An 18,351-nucleotide genomic window follows, 5' to 3' on the forward strand; every position below is an offset into this window, starting at 1 on the left:
GGACGATGTCGTTTTATTTTCGCCCACCTTTGACCAACACTTGGAGCGGTTGCGCATTGTGCTACAAGCGCTCAAATCCGCGCAACTCACCATCAAAGCCGAGAAATGCCATTTTGGCTTTGAGGAACTTCGCTTTCTTGGTCACGTTGTCAGCGCACAAGGTGTTCGCCCGGACCGTGACAAGACTGCTGCCGTCTCAGGTTTTCCACGCCCAACTGACAAGAAGGCCGTTCGCCGGTTTTTAGGCCTGTGCTCCTATTATAGGCGCTTTATTCAAGATTTCTCGAAAATCGCGGAACCGCTGAACGCACTGACCCGTGACGACACGCCCTTCCTCTGGGGGACCGACGAAGAGGCTGCATTTGTCGAGCTTCGCAGCCGTCTGCAAAGCACTCCGATACTCGGCCATTTCGACGAGCATGCTGCCACGGACATCCACACTGACGCCAGCAATGTTGGCCTTGGTGCAGTACTGATCCAGTGGCAAGACGGTGCAGAACGGGTCATCAGTTATGCTAGTCGGACACTTACGCGCTCCGAGACCAATTATTCAACGACGGAGAAAGAATGTCTTGCAGTGATATGGGCCATCTGCAAGTTCCGACCGTACCTCTACGGACGACCCTTCCATGTGGTAAGCGACCACCACTCCTTATGCTGGCTGGCGAGCCTCAAAGACCCCTCAGGACGCTTGGCTAGATGGAGCTTACGCTTGCAAGAATACGACTTAACAGTAGTTTACAAGTCTGGCCGCAAGCATCAGGATGCGGATTGTCTGTCGCGCGCGCCTATCCCAATCAATACCGAAGAAACCACCGATGATTTTCCTTTCCTGGGCTCTGTTAGTACCACCCAAATGGCGCAGCTTCAGAGGGCGGACACGGAGTTGGCGCCGCTCATCGATTACCTCGAAGGCAGTGAAGCTCCCATTCCGCGTGTTTTTCTTCGAGGGCTTCACACCTTCACTTTACGGTCTGGTGTTCTCTACAAGCGCAACTTTGCCAACAGCGAAGAAGTGTTCCTATTCGTCGTACCATCACAGCTGCGGTCTGAGATCTTGAGTGCCTGTCATGATGCACCATCCGCCGGCCACCTTGGAGTCAGCCGTACACTCGCGCGGATTAGACAAAAGTATTATTGGCCCAGGTTACTCCCATCGGTGCGGGCCTACGTCAAAACATGCCGTGAATGCCAACGTCCGAAGACTCCTCCATTGAAACCGGCCGGATTTCTTCACCCCGTCGATCCACCGAAGACCCCTTTCCATCAAGTGGGCATGGACCTCCTTGGCCCATTTCCGAAGTCTTCGTCTGGAAAGCGTTGGATAGTCGTTGCGACTGACTACCTCACACGGTACGCTGAGACCACGTCTCTTGCCAAAGGCACTGCTGCTGAAGTGGCGCAGTTCTTCGTCCACAACATTGTCTTGCGTCATGGAGCACCCGCCGTTGTTATTACTGACCGGGGAACTGCTTTCACGGCCCGCTTAACCCAGTCCGTGATGACTGACGCACACGAGCCACCGACGTGCTACGGCGTATCACCCGCAGACAAACGGGTTGGTAGAGCGACTCAACCGCACACTAGCCGACATGCTATCAATGTACGTTGACGTCGAGCATCGAACTTGGGACGCCATTCTGCCGTACGTAACGTTTGCGTACAACACCGCCCTGCAGGAAACAACCCGACTGACCCCCTTTCAGCTTGTCTTCGGTCGCCAGGTGACCACTCCGTTGGATGCTATGTTGCCCGTCGACCCTTACTGCGACTCTGACGCTGACATCGACGTAGATACCTTCGTTCAGCGTGCTGAGGAAGCGCGTCAACTGGCCCGCCTGCGCATCCACCGTCAACAGGAGGCTGACGCCACTAAGTACAACTGTGGACGCCGTTTCGTCAGTTATGCTCCCGGCGACCTTGTGTGGATTTGGATACCTGTTCGTCGCCGCGGGCTCTCTGAAAAGCTGCTGCGCCGATACTTCGGCCCTTACGAAGTAGTGCGCCGCATCAGTGATGTGACTTATGCAGTTGCTCCCGCCCCGACAGCTTGTTCATCGCGCCGGTCGCACCGAACTGAAGTCGTACACGTTGTTCGCATGAAGCCTTACCACGACCGGCTACCTGACTGAACTGCGGTCCACTGCAGCTGTGTTCTACCCTTTCGCTGACTTTTCACTCCCAGCCGCATCGTGTCGATGCTGCAGAAGAGGGGGGCAGTGATACAGGCATTCGAAGAAGAGACAGAAGTAGCGCATGCGCTAGAAGAGGAAGAAGTTAGTTGGCTCTCTCGCGCGCGCTCGAACCACTAGGGGACCGCCGCAGGTTTTTCGTCTCTGCGCGGGTGTTCTTTTTGGCGTTGCACGCTACAATATCATATTTGAGCAAAAGCGCTACACCGCCCCCTCGCTTATCTTGTCGACTACAGAAGAACGACTGATAACCAGAAAGCCGGAACAATTGTGATGTAGGCGTTAACCAAGTTTCGGTTAACATTATGACTGTAATCGGTATCCCAAAGCTATGTATTAACATGGTCAGTTCATCTGTCTTATGCGCAAGCGATCGAACATTTTGATGAAAAAATGTCATTGCTGGTTTTTTATCTGATATAAAATCTTTTACCTCGGACGGCAGATAACCCATATTTTAAATAAGGAGCCACCAGAAAAGATAAACACATTTGTTGTTCCTAAGTCATTTTCTGCAAATCATCAAGATGGCAAATGGGGACAATGAGACTGCCTTCTGATTTCCGGGCGAAAATGTTGCCGTTTCGATACCAGGCATACTTCCAGCCGAGTTCTTTCTTTTTGCTGTTGACCGCTCCAAACAAGCGTTTCATGGGAGGAGATAAGTGTTCATTGATGTAAATCGGAGTACTGGGCTGCAACTCTAACTGTATATCTTCTGTTGTCAGCCGTTTTTTTCTTGCTTTCTCTAGGAAACAGTCGCGCTTGGCTCTGTGTGTGAACTGCACCACAATATTAGGACTATCAGTGTTTCCACTTGTCCTAACCCGGTGGCAAATTTCAACATCAGAATCCTCGAAAGGTACATCAAGTGCATCTGCAAGTTTTCTGGTTATATCCAGGGTGTTTTCTGTTGGCTCCGTTGGTACACCTTTGATTTCTATGTTGAAACACCTGGCATGCTGTTCATTTTGCATCAGCCTTACTTCTTGATCCTTTAGTTTTGCGTGCAGGGCATCTCGGTCCTTTTCCAGACCCTGCAATGTGTTTCTTAGATCAGAGTTTTCGTTTTTCAGCTCACTAACAGATGTTTTCATTTCCTCATAGCTCTTGTTCGCAAATTCCAAAAATCCCTTCATTTCTCTGATTTCTTTCCTTAAGTCTCTTTCCAGGCATTCGCGCAGTTCTCTAAATTCATTCTTGAACTCACGTTTAAGGTCTTCGAAAAGTTTAGAGAGCTCTTGCTTTGCTGTCATTGCTACCACCAGAACGTGGTGCAACACGGAGATAAGCGAAAACAAGATCGCGAGTGAAACAGTCCGCACGGGAACACACAAAAACAATGTATGTGCATGAACAGGAATATGGCAGCAGAAGCTACGGCCGAGTGTTTATCCGACTATTTAAGAGGGCATAGAAATCACCAACCTGTACAGGCGGAAAGAAACAGTTCAGAATGCGTGCTCCCGGCCGCAACCGCTGCTGCCAACTGATGCGAAGGTGCTTCTTGCAGGGCTTTTTAACCAAGGGGCTTGGTGTCCCGCGCAGGCGCGCTGTGGTAGACTGTAGGCAGTAGACACGGCCACCGCCACGATGCTTTTTCTTGGGGCGATAAGCGCTGCAGCCAGGGTAGATGAAGTTTTCTTGCCGGTAGTTCCTTGCAGCTGTGATTTGTACAGGCGGAAAGAAACAGTTCAGAATGCGTGCTCCCGGCCGCAACCGCTGCTGCCAACTGATGCGAAGGTGCTTCTTGCAGGGCTTTTTAACCAAGGGGCTTGGTGTCCCGCGCAGGCGCGCTGTGGTAGACAGTAGGCAGTAGACACGGCCACCGCCACGATGCTTTTTCTTGGGGCGATAAGCGCTGCAGCCAGGGTAAATGAAGTTTTCTTGCCGGTAGTTCCTTGCAGCTGTGATCTGTACAGGCGGAAAGAAACAGTTCAGAATGCGTGCTCCCGGCCGCAACCGCTGCTGCCAACTGATGCGAAGGTGCTTCTTGCAGGGCTTTTTAACCAAGGGGCTTGGTGTCCCGCGCAGGCGCGCTGTGGTAGACAGTAGGCAGTAGACACGGCCACCGCCACGATGCTTTTTCTTGCGATAAGCGCTGCAGCCAGGGTAGATGAAGTTTTCTTGCCGGTAGTTCCTTGCAGCTGTGATCTGTACAGGCGGAAAGAAACAGTTCAGAATGCGTGCTCCCGGCCGCAACCGCTGCTGCCAACTGATGCGAAGGTGCTTCTTGCAGGGCTTTTTAACCAAGGGGCTTGGTGTCCCGCGCAGGCGCGCTGTGGTAGACAGTAGGCAGTAGACACGGCCACCGCCACGATGCTTTTTCTTGGGGCGATAAGCGCTGCAGCCAGGGTAAATGAAGTTTTCTTGCCGGTAGTTCCTTGCAGCTGTGATCTGTACAGGCGGAAAGAAACAGTTCAGAATGCGTGCTCCCGGCCGCAACCGCTGCTGCCAACTGATGCGAAGGTGCTTCTTGCAGGGCTTTTCAACCCTAGTGGGCGGTTCCTTGAGGGTATATATGTAGAGGTTGGCGCCTTTTCCCAAATAAAGTTGCAGTCAGCGCTCGTGTGTGTGTTTCCTCGTCTTGTGTCCTTGTGTAGCATGCGCTGTTGAAAAATTATTATTTTTCAACCAAGGGGCTTGGTGTCCCGCGCAGGCGCGCTGTGGTAGACAGTAGGCAGTAGACACGGCCACCGCCACGATGCTTTTTCTTGCGATAAGCGCTGCAGCCAGGGTAGATGAAGTTTTCTTGCCGGTAGTTCCTTGCAGCTGTGATCTGTACAGGCGGAAAGAAACAGTTCAGAATGCGTGCTCCCGGCCGCAACCGCTGCTGCCAACTGATGCGAAGGTGCTTCTTGCAGGGCTTTTTAACCAAGGGGCTTGGTGTCCCGCGCAGGCGCGCTGTGGTAGACAGTAGGCAGTAGACACGGCCACCGCCACGATGCTTTTTCTTGGGGCGATAAGCGCTGCAGCCAGGGTAAATGAAGTTTTCTTGCCGGTAGTTCCTTGCAGCTGTGATTTGTACAGGCGGAAAGAAACAGTTCAGAATGCGTGCTCCCGGCCGCAACCGCTGCTGCCAACTGATGCGAAGGTGCTTCTTGCAGGGCTTTTTAACCAAGGGGCTTGGTGTCCCGCGCAGGCGCGCTGTGGTAGACAGTAGGCAGTAGACACGGCCACCGCCACGATGCTTTTTCTTGGGGCGATAAGCGCTGCAGCCAGGGTAAATGAAGTTTTCTTGCCGGTAGTTCCTTGCAGCTGTGATCTGTACAGGCGGAAAGAAACAGTTCAGAATGCGTGCTCCCGGCCGCAACCGCTGCTGCCAACTGATGCGAAGGTGCTTCTTGCAGGGCTTTTTAACCAAGGGGCTTGGTGTCCCGCGCAGGCGCGCTGTGGTAGACAGTAGGCAGTAGACACGGCCACCGCCACGATGCTTTTTCTTGCGATAAGCGCTGCAGCCAGGGTAGATGAAGTTTTCTTGCCGGTAGTTCCTTGCAGCTGTGATCTGTACAGGCGGAAAGAAACAGTTCAGAATGCGTGCTCCCGGCCGCAACCGCTGCTGCCAACTGATGCGAAGGTGCTTCTTGCAGGGCTTTTTAACCAAGGGGCTTGGTGTCCCGCGCAGGCGCGCTGTGGTAGACAGTAGGCAGTAGACACGGCCACCGCCACGATGCTTTTTCTTGGGGCGATAAGCGCTGCAGCCAGGGTAAATGAAGTTTTCTTGCCGGTAGTTCCTTGCAGCTGTGATCTGTACAGGCGGAAAGAAACAGTTCAGAATGCGTGCTCCCGGCCGCAACCGCTGCTGCCAACTGATGCGAAGGTGCTTCTTGCAGGGCTTTTCAACCCTAGTGGGCGGTTCCTTGAGGGTATATATGTAGAGGTTGGCGCCTTTTCCCAAATAAAGTTGCAGTCAGCGCTCGTGTGTGTGTTTCCTCGTCTTGTGTCCTTGTGTAGCATGCGCTGTTGAAAAATTATTATTTTTCAACCAAGGGGCTTGGTGTCCCGCGCAGGCGCGCTGTGGTAGACAGTAGGCAGTAGACACGGCCACCGCCACGATGCTTTTTCTTGCGATAAGCGCTGCAGCCAGGGTAGATGAAGTTTTCTTGCCGGTAGTTCCTTGCAGCTGTGATCTGTACAGGCGGAAAGAAACAGTTCAGAATGTGTGCTCCCGGCCGCAACCGCTGCTGCCAACTGATCTGCAAGCAAACGGATTTTTATGGGTTAATCAGTAAATTCTACGATGTCATTACAAAATATCGAGATCAAAAGCGGTCCCAAGCCGCTTCCCTGCGCTACTCCTGACGTGACTGGGAGAGTTTCAGAACTCTGATCGTCAATGGTAGCATACTGTGTGCGATCGGCTCAGTAAGCAGAAACCCAGGCGCTCAGAAACTGAGGAAGCCGCAGCGGTTCTATATTCAGAATGAGTTTGTCATGATGCACACGGTCTAAAGCTTTACTAAAGTGCAGAAATATTAAATAAACCTGTCCTGCTTTGTCAAGAACAGAAGAACGGAAATGGGCAACTGTCGAAAGCTGAGTGAGGCTGGAAAGTCGTTTAATAAATCCACGCTGAAATTATGATAATATGTTACGTGTACCCAAGAAGTCTGAAATACACTTGTACATGTCCGTGCACTTTGCAAGAGGAGGATAATGTAGAAATACGGCGGTAGTTATGGACAGAAAGAGGTTCACCTTTTTTGGAAATTGGTACAACTCGCGCAGACTTCCAATCCTGTGGCAGTGCAGCGGATCGCAGCGGCGTCTGAAAAATGCTGAGGAGAAATTTTCCTAGTGCCTCAGCGTAACGTCGCAGGAAAGCATATGGTATTAACTCCTCCTTCGTTTGTAATAACGAAATCATTTGAGAAATTAGGGAATCGTCTGACATTACGATGAGCTGTCGAAGGAGAGAAAACATTGTGAAGGTGGGAATTAATGTGATGCACAATTTGGCTTAGGCCGCTGGTGAGCACCGGATCGCCCCTTTCCATGAAGCCTGTCACAAAATTCGGCGCATATTTGAAACAAACAAAGAAAAACACCGCCGCGCGCACGGCGTCTCGCCGGCGCGAGCCGAACGGGGAGAAGGAAAACCCCCGCTGAGCGCGTGGCTGTCTCTCCCCTCCACCACCGCTCACCGACACGGCGTGCGCCGAGGGAATGAGTCATCCATGCCGAAGATTTCTCTAGAACATCCGAGTCGCTTCTACCGCTGACGGGGGAAAAGGGCGTAGCCTTGCGTGCACTACGACACGTCCCCCTCGCCCGTCGGCGGCGGAGCCACGCCAGAACTAGCCCGAACCTTCGCGAAACGTCTCCTGACTGAGACCAATGAGGACGCGCGGTTGGCGAGAGAAAGGAAGGGAAACTACACGGGAGATGTTGCGATGCTGCGTGTATGTGCGCGCCAACTCTGGCGCGTAGAACAAACAGACGTGGAAGCGAGCCTATAAAAGAAGGCGTTGACCGCTATCAGATTAGTCCGGACCGCCGTTTAAGCTTCGGAGAAGCGCACCCGTTCGACTCCCGGGAAAACACCACTCGGCCAGCATCGGACCAGCGAGGCAACGTTCGCCAGTATGCGGGACGGCGTCGTCGTGGAACCCTGGTCGTCGGACTGCCGCAGTGCCCGGTGAACAAATTGTGTTTTGTTTGTTTGCCTCTCTCTCGTGTTAGTGCACTTTAGGTGCAATATTGCCTTTGTACTGTAGTCTCTCTCTCTCGAGTTGAACTTTGCACGAGTTGCATTGGTTCGTTAATCACTTTGTATGTGTTTGTACTAGTGATTGTGTAATCCTCTGTATCGTCTCTTGGCTGTATAAACTTTGTTTTGTTGGTGAACCTTTGGCTCCGACCCATTCTCTGGCTTGCGACCGGCGAAAGCTGGGCACCAAACGCCATAAAACCTCTTGTCACTTGGTAGCTGGTCTCCGCTGAGTTTGCCACGCTGAGTCGAGGGCATCTCCTTTGAGTCCGAGACTGGGAGCTTCCCACGTAAGGGTGTCTGGGGGCTTCCGACGTAAAAGTGCGCGAAGTGTGGGTGACAAAGCCAGACATGAACCAGTGCGGGATTCCTCCACGCTGCGCGTTCCCCAAGACATCAGTGCAACGGCGCTCGTCCCACATTGACTTTGTAACCTTGTCCTCGAAGCTCCATGGACCGGTGAATCTGGAAGGAGTGCGCAATACGTGTCGTTGACGTGCCCGGATATGCGCGTCACTGGTGTCTGTCTTTGAGCAACCCCATGTCCTTCTGGGACCATTTCTCTATGTATGGACCGTCACATATTAGCCTAGACAAATGCACTTGTAAGCGTCGAGCTACATAGCTTTGTATCCCACAGTGATCCTGAAAAGATCTTCCTTTCACGTTTAACCAAAGCATTGGTCGTGGCGTGAATTCTTTGAGTCATTTCACTTTGTCCTTCACCCCTTTTACGAGTCAAAGCCGCGTGGAAGCGCCTGCAGCTTGCCTTCATGCTTTGTTCACTCATCTGCACCTCTTGCTTTACGCGCCCCTTCCTGAGATTCGCGTTGTGTTCATCGGCGCGGGTGCAGTGACTGGGAGCAGGAGGACCCTGGAAAGAGGCTGGAGAGCATGGCGAGAGCGCATCTGTCATCCGACGAGAGGGTCGCGTCGCGTGCTAACATCGGCGGACTGGAGTAAAAAAACTATTTTGTGTAGACGACTAGAGAGGAGTAGTATACAGATATGAATACCGTGACACATAAATACCCGAAACGATGTCGCTGCACATCCATCCTGCGACTTTCAATGCATTGCTAGTTCTATTACGAGTAAAGCCGCGGCGCGTGCACAGGGAGGGAAAATCCCTGCGTCCCCCATAGTCTCAGTCGCTTTGGGACGTTAAAGCCCATAAAACGAAACCAGCAAAGCGCAGCGATGGCAAGAAAAATAGGGTAAACAGGGAAAAATGAAAAAATGAAGTGGCAATATGACACACACATAGAGCCGAGCATCGCGACTTCAGACACCTCTATACATGTCGTTCCTCGATATATACTGGCCTCTGGCTGACCTCGATGTGGTCCCAGTTTTTCCGGAATTCGTACCAGTACTGTTACCCGACAGTTTGTCGTAGAGTGTTCCAGATTTTGACCCGTGAATTCTCGTTGATATAGCATCCGTAATGCAATCGTTAGTTGTGCAGCATTCCGCGAGGTGCCATACGTGTGTGCGTGCGTTTGTGTGTGCGTGTACACACATCGCACTGCACACCGCCACCTTTTGCGTTTAGCCTCCATCAATATGCGGCCGCTGCGGTTTGATGGAGGCGAAACGCAAAATGCTCCCGTATGTTGTGGGATGTCTGTGCCGTTAAAGATCACCAGGTGGTCGAAACTATTCCAGAGCCGTCCACTAGATCTCTTCCTTTCTTTCTTTCTTTCTTTCTTTCTTTCTTTCTTTCTTTCGTTCTTTCTTTCGTTCTTTCTTCCGCTCTTTCCTTCTTTCTCTCTTCCTTCCTTTCTTTCTTTTCCTTTCTTTCTCTCTTCCTTTCCTCCTTTCTTGCTTTCTTGCTTTCTTTCTTTTCCTTCCTTTCTCTTTCTTTCGCTTTCTTCCTCTCTTCCCTTCTTGCTTTCTTTCTTTCCTTCTTTCTTTCATCCTTTCTTCCTCTCTCTCTTTGCTTCCTTCCTTCCTTCCTTCCTTCCTTCTTCCCTTTCTTTCTTCCTTTTCTGCTTTCTTTCTTTCTTCCCTCACTCCCTCCTTTATCCCTTCCCTTACGGCGCGGTCCGGGTGTCCACCTAAATGTGAGACAATTACCCTGTCATTTCCTTTCCTCTGAAACCAATTTAATTGTTGATCAACAGGCCGCCGGCGTTCATTGGCGTTACGATGACAACGTTGTACACTCCGTTGGTATGGAGGAAAGGCGCATAACTAGCTCCCTGGATCAGTGGACATCTCAGTAGCGCTTGTGGCTACGCATAGCGGTGGTGTCCACGTCCAAAAAGCCGTGCTTTCGCACAATATTTCGTGCTTAGCAATGCTAAACCGCCAGCCATTTTTTTTAAACAGTAGTTCACATTTCCTTTTGATGCGATTACGATGCGTTGATAGATTTCCGAGATGGGCGATTTTACCGCAGTCATTCTCTCCCAGTCTTTCTGCAAGTAGCCTCTGCCAGCCTCATTTCAACCCCTTAGTGAACAAATGAACTGCGCGGTCTAATGGCGCGGGAGGTGCCTGACACCTTCCACGTGGTTTGGGCGTGCCAATAAAACCCATTTATCCCCCCCCCCCCGACCCCACCTCACCAGAGTGGACTGGGAGGCGGACCAGCTCGGCTGTCAGAACCTCAAGGCCCAAAAAACCCCGGTTCAGTGGACGTGGGCGGCGTTGCTTGCCGATGAGGCACTGGAATAAGGGCTCCACGTAGTAACGTGAGGGGAAGGGGCAAGTAGGGCCATACCCCAATCACACCTCTGTAGCCATTCAATGGTTGATAAATGTTTTCACCATCAGCACCAGTTTTACAACAAAAGCTGGCGCATTTGTTAGTCCTGCTATGTCGGTGTAGCTGCACTAGAGAGTGCGAGGCGACGCAGTGACCCGAGGGTGGTGTGCAGGTCCTGAACCAGGCCCGCGACCACCGGGACAAGGTGCTGCTGAGCGCGGCGCGGAGCCTCCGGCGCTGGCAGGGCAGCGTGCACAAGATCAAGGCCGTGTACCACGTGCTGAACCAGTTCAACCTGGACGTCACCCAGAAGTGCCTCATCGCCGAGGCCTGGTGCCCCCAGGGGGCGCTGGGGGACATCCAGAGGGCGCTCAAGAGGGGCACAGTGAGTGAAGAAGCACTTGCGCGGTTTTACGAATGATTTTTTTTACAAGTGTTTTTGAATTCGCTGCTGCGTGGGCGGGTGGGGTTGGGAGGTGGCTGTGGTTACCGAGGCCGGTGTTTGAGCAGATTGGGAGTAGGCGCACTATTTACGAAGTAAAACGAAAAAATGGTGGACGCGTCAAACGAGCCCATCCACCAGTGAAAGAAGGAGGGCAGAAAAAAGACTGCGGACTCCAATTGCAGTTTTTTAAGGAGGGGAATAAAATGCACTGGCATTTTCTCCTATCTTTCTTCGCGTTGACAACGACGAATAAAAAAACTCGCAAAAGATGAAAATGGGGCGCAACCAAAATGACGAAAAACAAGAAAGACAGCGGAACGCTTTTTTCTCAAGTGGTTTATTTGGGAAAAAAAATCGAATTGATATCAATGGCAGCGACAAAAAAAGTTATCATATCAGGGTTAAAAAAACAAAGAAGACGAGAAACTGAAACCTGCGCAGATAGCCTATTTCCTTCTTAGATAGCGAGAGCGAAGGCGTGCTCTCGCAGTTTCTATACGAGACCATGTGAAATGCTTCGATCGCCTCTCTCGTTCCTTGTTGGCGGTGACGATGCGAGTGGACTCAAAGAGAGGACGGCATTCTCGTAGATGTTCACTCACCCCTGACGAACAACCATCTTTTGGGCTCGCTACGGCGAATGTTCAGGCATCGCGCGGTTCGGCCTATGCACACTAACCCACATAGGAACGAAGTTTTTGTACGCAACGCCAGTTTGACGTCGCACAAATTCTTCTTTATGCCTCACTTGGCAGGCACGGGAACTACCGTCAAAGCTTTCCGCCTTTCTGTTGTTAAAGATGGGGCTTCTATCCCACCGCTGGAACCAGTGTTGGAGACGGAGGGGTCCTGGAACTCGTTCAGCCCCGCAGGTCCCGGCTCCGAATGACGATGTCGGACTGCGTTATCGAGGAAACTGTACAGAAAGGTTTATTCTACATATTTACAGATGAGAATCGAATGCTCCGATCACAAAACAACATCCCGTTAAATACGGTTCGCGTTCCCCAGATCCCTGACTGCGGAACTTAGTTCGAATAACGTTGTGCAATCGGATGGGCCATTGATGACGCTGACGGTACCACCCACGGCACGGGGCGGTGCTGAAGCTCTCTCGCTCTCTCACAGCTCGGGCGATGAGAAGGGGAACACCAACACACACTGAGGTGTCGCCTTGTCCACTGGGGCTAGTGCTCTGTGCGTTGCCGCCGCGAGAAAGGAGAATCTCGCAGTCTCCCCGCAGGTGAATGACCTCCTCGAACTCCCCCGCCGGATGGCCGAAGCACGAGACCTCTTCGAGTACACAGCGTCTTTCAATTAGCAGACTCGCTCGGCGTGACCTTGTATAGCATCACCTCGTCCGGTGGCCCGAAGACCGACTCGGCCAACGTATACCGCTGCTTCCGCCGTGCTTCCTGTGCATCTCTGCTTCCACCGTTGCTGCTGCTGTCGCAAGCTCTCGCCGCATCTTTGCCTAACGACGACACTCGTCTGACAGTAATTTCTCCCAGGCCCGTGGGACACAGCGTCCTTAGATCGGTTCGGAGGTTCGGTGATTTGGAGTGCAACAACCCCGTCCGTCGTGGGCATAGACGACGACGACGACGGACGGACGACGGACGGTGGGCAAAGTCTTCCTAATCTCAGGGGGGGGGGGGGCAGATAGGGCTACTCTTACATCATATTGTTACGGCTATAATATTTACAGCCGGGGTGTTCTAGTTGGTTCAACAGGCCAGCGGCGAGAGGTTCGATCGGCGAGCAGGAATCAGCGTCCAGCAGGGCACAACACTCTCAACCTCTTCTTCTTTTGTTCTCCGGCCTTGCCCTTCCTGAGTTTCTCCAATCCCGTAACACTTCCCCCGTCGCAGGCGAAGCCCGCTGGGCGAGTCAGGCATCGGCACGTGGATGACAAAGTTTCAGCCGCGCGACATGGGTGAGTTCTGTGCGGGCAGAACGTCGGCCGCTTGCGGTGACGCGCGCAATCCTATAAGTGAGGTCACTGAGTCGCTCCAAGATGACATAGGGACCGGTATAGTTCGCGAGCAGTTTCTGGCTTAAGCCACGCTTCCTGAGTGGACGCCAAACCCAGACCAACTCGCCAGGGAGGTAGGTGACTCGGCGATGGTGGTCGTCGTAGCGGGCTTTGGAGCGTTCCTGTGAGGCGAGAGTTCTCAGGTGGGCTAGTTGGCGGGCTTCCTCAGCATTGCAGAGGATCTCAGCAATGCCAGGGTCATCGTCGGTGGAGAACGGAAGTATAGTGTCCAGGGTGTGTCGTGGAGAGCGGGCATAGAGGAGGAAGAACGGACTGTATCCCGTAGTTTCGTGTTGAGCGGTGTTGTATGCGTATGTGATAAAAGGTAGGATGGAGTCCCAGTCTTTGTGGTCAGGAGCGACGTACATGGAAAGCATGTTGGTGAGTGTCCGGTTGGTTCGCTCCGTTAAACCATTGGTTTGTGGATGATAGGGGGTAGAATGTCTGAACTGCACTGCACAATCGAAGGAGTGCTTCAACAATATCGGCGATGAACTGGCGGCCACGGTCGCTGATTACGACTCGCGGGGGTCCATGGCGCAGGATCACAGAATGCAGCAGAAAGACAGAGACGTTAAATGCAGTAGCCGAGGGGAGAGCAGCTGTCTCACAGTAACGAGTGTGGTAATCTGTACAGACGACAATCCAACGGTTGCAGCCATGGGACTTGGGAAAAGGTCTCACAAGGTCGATCCCAACCTTCTCAAAAGGAGATCTGGGAGGCGTCACCGGGTGAAGAAGACCAGGAGGAGGACCGGTGGAACGTTTGTGACTCGCACACTGTGCACAACTAGCCACATACTTCTCAGTCGTATCGCGCATACGTGTCCAGTAAAAGCGCTCTTGGATGCAGTGGAGTGTCCTCGCAGAACCCAGGTGTCCCGAAGTGGGATCGTCATGCATGACACGCAAAACAGAGGAGCGTAGACTGTCAGGCACAACCAGAAGGAAACGGAGACCAGTTGCGGAGTAGACCTTCTTGTAGAGAAGACCATCGCGTACACAGAATGCACAGGAGGCTGTAGTGGCCTGCGCAGCGGTAAAGAATGACGTGAGATGCTGATCCTTCCGTTGCGCCTCGTGGAATGTACGGGCATCCGGGAATTTAGGTTCTACGGAAGCGATGTAGTGCTCAAAGTCGTCGGCGTCACATTCCGTCGTTGCAAGCGGCAACCGAGAGAGACAGTCTGCGTCAGCGTGTCGGCGTCCACTCTTGTACGACACTGTATAATCAAACTCTTGCAAACGGATTGCCCACCGTGCAAGACGGCCAGATGGGTCACGGAGGTTGATCAGCCAACAGAGGGAATGGTGGTCGGTAACCACTGTGAAAGGTTGCCCATAGAGGTAGCAGCGAAACCGCTGAACGGCAAAAACTACCGCAAGGCACTCCTGTTCAGTAATGGTATAGTTACGCTCAGATTTGCTCAGGCAACGGCTGGCATAAGCAATGACGTGTTCCTTGTCGCCAAAACGCTGAATTAACACGGCACCAATGCCAACACCACTGGCATCAGTATGCACTTCTGTTGGGGCAGAAGGATTGAAATGGCGGAGAATTGGATGCGATGTGAGGAGAAACTTATGGGGGCTATTCTTGTGATAACACCCAAAGGGCTAGAAGCAGTTGTCGCTCTCTAGTACCAGCGCGCCAGCCCTAGCAGTCAGAGCTGTGACCCCCAACCCGCGGTGCGGTGAGTCGCAACCACGGCGGGTTCGGGCCAGAGGGGACAAACACGAGTATGCTACTCGGAGGAGCGTTTATTGCTCCCGAGCAATACAATGCAGCAGCAACAATACAACCGCCGTAACGATGGAGAGGGTTCCGCTCGCGTACGGGGGTGAAAAACACAAAGGAAAGAACGCACGCAAAAATGTGGGGGAAGAGGGTTCCGCTCACCTCGCGTGGTTCCTCGCTCACGGCCCGCGGCGGTCAAGTCACACACGGTGGCCGGGCGATAAGGGCAGCGGTCTCCGTGGCAGATCTCTGATCCGTGCGTGTGCACGGCTCCCGCCAGAAGACGCGCGAGCCTCGGGAGAAACGCGCCTTCTTCCCGGGCTGTGGAGAGGAGGTCTCTCCGTTGTGAAAGGGGAAAGAGGGAAAGTCCCCGCTTCGGCGTCGCGGCGGGGCGAGGAAGGAAGTGGGGGTGGTGGCGTGAGTGCCCTCCCTTGCAAAACCTCCCGAACCGCGCGCGCATAGCATCGCGTGATAATTACGCGCGGCCGTTACAATGGGGCAGGGGATTCATGTGTATCCCCACATCCCCCCCTCCTTAAAACTGCCCTACGGCCGAGAAGTGACCGCGTTCACACAAAAGGGTGTACCGAGTGGGGCCGGCGAAACGCCGTTAAACTTTAAAAACCAATAAAGAAAAGATTCAGCTCACAGCCAGCAGTGCCTTCGTCGAAGGCCGTGGATGCCAGGGCAGGAAGGCAGCGTAGACGGCCGCCATGGACGACTGTGGAGCCAAGTACTGAAGGAGGTCGATGACTGCAGGTCCCGTGAGTCGGCCAGGCCAGCTTTGTCGGGACGCGCGGGCGGCAGGCAGGCTCAGGGCATTTACGCACCGGGTCGTAGGGTACGGCAGGTCCCCACTCAGCTGGATGAACCGCTTGCTCTTGGCTCGCCCTCTTTTCCTCTCGTTGGCGGGTGACAAAGGCGCGCCGACCCATTTTCCCTCTGCCGCAGAGGACTTGCGAGGCGGGCCCAGCGGGGCACCAAGCTTCTCTTGCGGGCGAAGTCGCTGCCGCGGGGACAGGGGGACTCCAAGGCGGCCTCTCTGCTGCAGGTTTCGCCATGGTAGACACAGGCCCCGGTTTCTCCGAATTCTCGTTCGCTCGTCCCGCGGCCGACCGGAAGCTGTTTTTCGGCATGGCTGCTCGGTGGTGACAGCGGGCTCTTGGTTTTGGAATGCGGCCGCCCTCCAAACGGCCTGGCTCTCGGTGTACGAAGCAGCAAGGGTCGTTGCGGCGTCCGCTGGCTCTCCTCCGGGCACGCTGTGATGGCTGCGCTTGGGTGGATGCCAATGAGTAATTACTCCCTTATTACAAATCTACTCCACCTTGGGGGATTCCCCTAAACATTTGACCAAGGCTGGCCTGCGGCTGCAAAGCTGTCTTTTCTTTTTAGTTACTTTTAACGACTTACACAATTTTTTTTTCTTTCAGTTAGTCTAACCCCTCTCGGTCTTTCCCGACGAGAAAGCGTGTGCTGCTCCGGAAGCCGTGGTGCGAAATATGGCAGGGGTGTTCCGTCCATATTAAGCAGGAGAAATTACTCCCTGCGCGTTGGTCAGAGTTGGTTCTGCCGTGGGCGCAAGTTGTAACGAGGCGCCGGGCTCTGTTGTCGAGCCTTGCGTCTCGGTGCGGCTGCCTGCTGGCGGGGGAGGGTCCTGGGGTAAGGTCCCATGACGTCACAAGCCGCAATTTGACAAGGAACCTGGCTATTGATCGGCTGCATGAGCCCAGGTGGGCGTCCACCACGTGGTTTGACCCTTTGGCACACGTCGCACGAGCGGGCGTAGCGTATCGCATCCCCAAGGGGCACAACAACTCACCGCCCGCGGCATGAAAATTAACACTGCGGTCCCAAAGAAACATAACTTTGCGGCCTAACTGGTTCTTGAATGACAAACTCATAATTGAGACAGTTGCACCCGTATCCACTAACGCCATTGTGGGCACACCATCTACAAGCACATGAACTGTGTTCTTCAGCATAACAACTGAGGGAGGAATTTCTAAACGCAGCGCACAGTCTCCAGCGGCCTCACCTCCCGCGGCCGCGCTGACTAGTTTCCCGGGGAAGGCGATGGGGAACGTCGCCGGGGTGACGAAGAACGGCGCACCGAAGAGGAAGGGGGTGGTGAGAAACTTTGGTCGGAGACGGGAGAGTGGCTGCGTTGTCCGTCGGGCAGAGGATAGTCGCTCGAGGTCAAGGGCCGTTGCCAAGGAGGGTCGTACGAATTGTTGACCGGCGGAGGAGGATGGACGGGCCGCTCGTATCGAGGTGGTGGACGGCGGCGGCAATAGCGAGCAATGTGCCCCTCGATGCCGCAGCGGCGGCAAACGGGAGCGGTGCGACGAAGAGCTGGTTCTCTTGAAGACTCTGACGAGGCGGGAAGCACTGAATACCCACGCGCGTCCTCAGGCCTTCTGGCTGGGCGCCGGAAGGAGGGTGCAGGCGGTCTTGAACGATGTTCATAATCTGGATCGTAGTTCAATTCGAAGTCCGCCGAGCGTGGGTAGGAGTGATAGGGATGACTGGGTCCACCGAACCTGGACGTGTGTGCAGTGTTTACAGAACTTTGATAAACGGGAACTTCAGACGGCACAGATGGTGGACACCGTGCATGGGGCTCGAATCTCGAAGTTCCTCGCGAACGATCTGGCGGATCGTCGTTGAGAGATCCGTAAAACGCTCTTCGACGCTGGCCACAGTTGGAACGTTAGCCAGTCGCCCAAATTTAGGCGTAATACGACGAGTCTTCAACGTCTCGAATGTGCGGACGTGCCGAATGACGTCTGAGACGGCCCCCAAGTCATCTTTGGTGATTAGAAAATTGTACATATCTTCTGCAAATCCATTCAGAAGATGTCCTACTTTATCATCCTCGGTCATATTAGCGTTCTTTGTTTTGCATAACTTAACTATTTCTTCTATGTAGGTCGTGCAAGTTTCGCCCGGTAACTGAGCCCTGTGTGCCAGCGTTTGTTCGGCCCGCTTGCGGCGCGCGAGGCAATCGCCAAAACACTGTCGCAGTTCGGTTACGAAGCGGTCCCAGGTGGTAAAAGGAGTCCTCGTGGTTCTCAAACCACACCAAAGCTGTATGGGTCAGAAAGAAGACCACGTTGGCAAGCTGAGTGGCGGCGTCCCAGCGGTTATAGCGGCTAACCCTTTTGTAATGGGTCAGCCATTCCTCCACGTCCTCGCCTGCTGCTCCGGCGAAACTGCGAGGCTCCCGATAGTGCTGCGTTGAACCGGTCGCTGTGGCCACACGCTGGTCTGAAACTTGGTTCGCAGCGTCACTTCGTGCTGCGGATGGCTCTTTGGGAGACTGCATGGTTTCGGTCAGCGGTTCCAGGCCGGCAAGGCGACGACGCCGGCGGGGCTGCTCCAGTTGTTGCTGCGCCGTTTTGTTGCTGAGATCGTTACCCAGCACCTCCACCACGATGTTACGGCTATAATCTTTACAGCCGGGGTGTTCTAGCTGGTTCAACAGGCCAGCGGCGAGAGGTTCGATCGGCGAGCGGGAA

The 18,351-nt window shown here is 53.6% G+C and overlaps 1 protein-coding gene across 6 annotated transcripts in view; it reads left to right on the plus strand.

Moving 5' to 3' along the window:
• LOC149327683 (V-type proton ATPase 116 kDa subunit a 1-like) overlaps positions 1–18,351 on the plus strand; it is a 633,463-nt gene that overhangs the window by 365,436 nt on the left and 249,676 nt on the right. For 5 of the 6 annotated variants that reach the window (XM_089562560.1, XM_089562563.1, XM_089562561.1 and 2 more), the window contains one exon: positions 10,788–11,000. The exons of the other annotated variant lie outside the window; for it this stretch is intronic. In XM_089562560.1, coding sequence (XP_089418686.1) covers positions 10,788–11,000 — 213 coding nt within the window. The remainder of the gene's footprint in view (positions 1–10,787; positions 11,001–18,351) is intronic. 6 annotated transcript variants of the gene reach the window in all.

Source organism: Amblyomma mixtum, chromosome 10 (genome assembly GCF_055824585.1).
Source record: "Amblyomma mixtum isolate Tamu chromosome 10, ASM5582458v1, whole genome shotgun sequence".
Classification (NCBI taxonomy): domain Eukaryota; kingdom Metazoa; phylum Arthropoda; class Arachnida; order Ixodida; family Ixodidae; genus Amblyomma; species Amblyomma mixtum.